Source organism: Colletotrichum karsti (assembly GCF_011947395.1).
Source record: "Colletotrichum karsti strain CkLH20 chromosome Unknown Scaffold18, whole genome shotgun sequence".
Lineage (NCBI taxonomy): Eukaryota > Fungi > Ascomycota > Sordariomycetes > Glomerellales > Glomerellaceae > Colletotrichum > Colletotrichum karsti.
Window position 1 is genome coordinate 141,928 of NW_024065918.1, and position 3,449 is coordinate 145,376.

The window sequence follows — 3,449 nt, forward strand, 5'->3', positions numbered from 1 at the left end:
ATCGTCTATGCTATGCTCTGTCATTTCCGTTTCTGTCGTGCCGACATGATACGTCTCCGTAAAAAAAATAATAACAACAATAAAAGATGTCTTGAGCACGCGTTTGTCGCGTCTCTCTTTGCCGCAGCGTGGCCGTCTAGCCGACGCGCGACTCCAGACCTCCAATCCAACTGAAAGCTTCAAGTCATACATTCGTAAATGTGAATCGTGAAAAAGGGTCGTAACACATCGCGATGATTCGTGGTGAGGTGACCAGCCGCAGGAGAAGTGAAGTCAGAGGTTGTGGGGGTGAAGATCGTGTGTGTGAGTGTGTGTGTGTGTGGTGTCTCGTTCAACGCCGTCGCTGTGACTCAAAATAACATAGGAAACATTTGCCCACCCGGGGGCTTTTAAATGACCACCGTTTCGAGAAAAGGACTATATCGCAAATTATAGCACAAACATGTCTAGTTGGCGCGGATGACCAGCTTCGACAGGAACTTGTTGGACAAGCAGTCAAAGTCGTTGCGGTCAAACGTGGCATCTGGGCGAGTGCGCAGGTACGACTCTGTTAGGACGTTAGCTGATGTTCATTTGTGGCGCAAGTGATGAATGAGACTTACCGTGCTTGATGACGTGGTCGCGGACCTCAGTCATGGCCTCGCAGACGGCGACGTTGTTGTTCAGGAGGTGACCGTGCTTGGAGGTGTCCCAGTCCATGAAGGCAGGAAGCTTCTGGGAGATGGCGTGGAAGAGACCGACAATGACACCGACCGGGGTCGTCTCCATGTCGCTGCAGAACTTGTTGACGGCGGCGGGGTCGGGCACGCGGTAGTGGCAGTCGAACTGCATCTCCTCCCAGACGGCCAACAAGATGGAAGCCAGCATGAAGATGGTGGGCCAGTTCTTGAGGCGCTCGCCGCTGTACACACTGGAGTACAGGGAGGAGAGCTCCTCGAGGATCTCCTTCTGCAGCTCACGCCACATGTCGGCCATGGCGCACTTGATCTGGAAGTTGATCATGACGGGAGCAACGGTCCGGCCGTAGTACTTGGAGTCCTCGTCGTCGATCTGGCCATCGATGCTGACCTCGTCGCCCTGGTTCTCCACCAGAGTGATGTGCAGGGTGAGGTTGTAGGCCAGGACAAGCTTGAGGGCCTTGCGGATGACGGGCATGCGCTCCTTGACGTAGAAGCGGTGAGCGGTCTTGAGGATCTCAGTGATGAAGGGGGTACCCTCGAAGTGGTCCTCAATGAAGTCCTCAAAGCCGCCGTCAATGTGCTTGTCGAGGTAGTCAGACAAAGCCTCGACGGACACACCCTTGGCACCGACGTCGAGGTTGCCGGTGCGCAGCTCGAAGTCGATAGGCTCCTGGTCGGTCAAGCAAGACTCGACCCAGTCAGCCTGGAAGCAGCTCTCGTCGGCGACGAAGACCTCGCGGACGTAAACGGGGAGAGCAAAGCCGTAGCCGTGAGTGATCCACATCAGCGTCTCGTTCTGGGCGAAGCCCTTGACGTTGTAGACGGAGACGCCGCGGCCGAGATGACGCTCGTAGTCGGCCTTCCAGTCCTTCATGAAGTAGCCAATGTCCTTGATGTCGATGCGGGTGCAAGGAACCTGCCACAGACGGGCGTGAGAAGGCTGGCAACCAGCACAAGGCTCACCCTTGTCACAGGTCTTCTTGAGGAACTTGCAGCGCAGGCAAGCACGGAGCTTCCTGATCTCGCTGGCCTGCTTACGCTGCTCGGGCAGGAGGGGACCCTTTCTGCGGCCGACCTTCTTGACCTCGGTGCCGTCCTTCTTGCCGGTGGAGGTGCGGCGGATGACGGACTTGGTGGACTTGGCGGTGACCGGGCTCCGTCTCTGGCCCGAGTTCCTCCGGGCGCTGACAATGGGTGGCGAGGTGGCGCCGGAGCCGCTGGCGGGCGTCGGGCGGGTCGGTGTGGCGGTCTTGATCGGCATGGGTGCAACGGCGGTCGTAGGGCTGGATGTGTCGTGGCTGTGAGAGTGGGCATGAGAGTGAGAGTGAGAGTGAGCGTGGTTGTGGTTGTGGTTGTCGCCGAAGCAGTTGCGGTGCGATCCGGCGTCGACATATCCATCGGACTCGGGCGAGAAGGGGGAAATGGGGAAAGGGGCAATTTCCTCATAGCTGCCGAGTTCGAACGAGTTGGCTCCGTCCGACGAGTCCGAGTTGGTCCTGAGGTGCAACGTCTGGCTGGGGTTGAAAATTGCCGCGTTGGGCTGGGGGTGCTGGAAGTGGTCAAAGCCGGCTCCGGAACCCTGCTCGACAACCATTGACCAACCCTCGCCATTGCTGGAGCTGGGCAAGGACAGAACCTCGAGGAAAGTGCCGGTCGGCGAGTTGCTGCCGATGCTATGTGACAGACCGTCAATCTGGAGGGCGGAAGCGGCGGCCTGGATCTCGTGCCAGCTCTCCATGCCCATGTTCCAGTTCATGGCGGGAACGGTCTCATCCATGGGCGGCATGGTGTTGAAGGCGGATGCGAGCTGAAAGTTTGCGGCGTGCAGCGCCTGAGTCGTGGCCGGGAGGAAGTCGATGGTATTCGTCTGAAAGCCGGGCGCGTAGGGGTTGTAGGTGACGGGCATGTAGGCATCGGAAACGAACTGCGAGAAGTCCTGGGCGGGAAGGTGAGGCTGTTGCTGCTGCTGGTGCTGATGTTGCTGAAGAGCCCAGTCGGTCAAGGAGTTGACGGGTTGCTGATACGGCGAGTGGTGTGAATGTTGGCTCAAGGGCGAGGAGCTGTGGGAAGGCGAGTGGGCTTGCTGGTCCTCGGGGGGACTCGAGGCTGCGACATTGGAGGCCATATCCAGAGGAATGGGCCAGATCCTTTGGGCGGGCATATTCGTGACGCTCTGAGGGCTGTTCTGGGAAGAGGGGATCTGAGAGGCGTAGGAAAACCGGTCCCGCTGGTCGAACGAGGAGAGGTCGATGAGGCCGTCGCCTCCACTCGAATCGAAGTTGACGTTCATGTTTGGGTTCGGCTGGTATCAGTCGGAAGAGAGGTCAAACAGGTAAGGTGTAAGTCGAGGAACGGGAGTTGGAGGAGTGATATGGCCTTGGACCCCAGGACACCGCTCTTTCGTCGGGGCGTCTGGATGTGGATGAGGGTGGTGAGTCGAGGTTTGTGTGCAGCGACTCTGAGGTTTTGGGCGACGGTTTGTATGGACTGAGAGGAGCTTCAGGTGGTAAGAAGGGCGAGAGAGCAACGAGGGTGCCCCAAATGCGGGCATGCGTGGGTGAAGAGGAACGGCGAAGAGCCCGCGAAAGAAGCGGTGAGAGATGCAGTTCAACGTCCAGCCCCGGCCGGGAGGAGGAGCCAATGAACGGGGGCCGATGCTCCTTCTGCAGCTGCACGAGTGTGGAGCGGGGGTGGTAGGTACCGGGGTGGTTCACAGTTGCGCCAGTGGTGAGAAGTCTTGGATGGCAGTGGATGGCTCCCCTCCATCGT

General features: G+C 58.7%; 1 protein-coding gene across 1 annotated transcript; it reads right to left on the reverse strand.

Annotated features, from left to right (window-relative positions):
* Window positions 1–446: 446 nt before the first annotated feature.
* On the reverse strand, window positions 447–2,970 carry CkaCkLH20_06139 (uncharacterized protein; the record flags this gene model as incomplete). The annotated part of the gene is made up of 2 exons (XM_038888856.1): window positions 447–547; window positions 603–2,970. 2 exons carry the CDS (start codon window positions 2,968–2,970, stop codon window positions 447–449), a joined length of 2,469 nt encoding a protein of 822 aa, XP_038745657.1.
* Window positions 2,971–3,449: the final 479 nt, after the last annotated feature.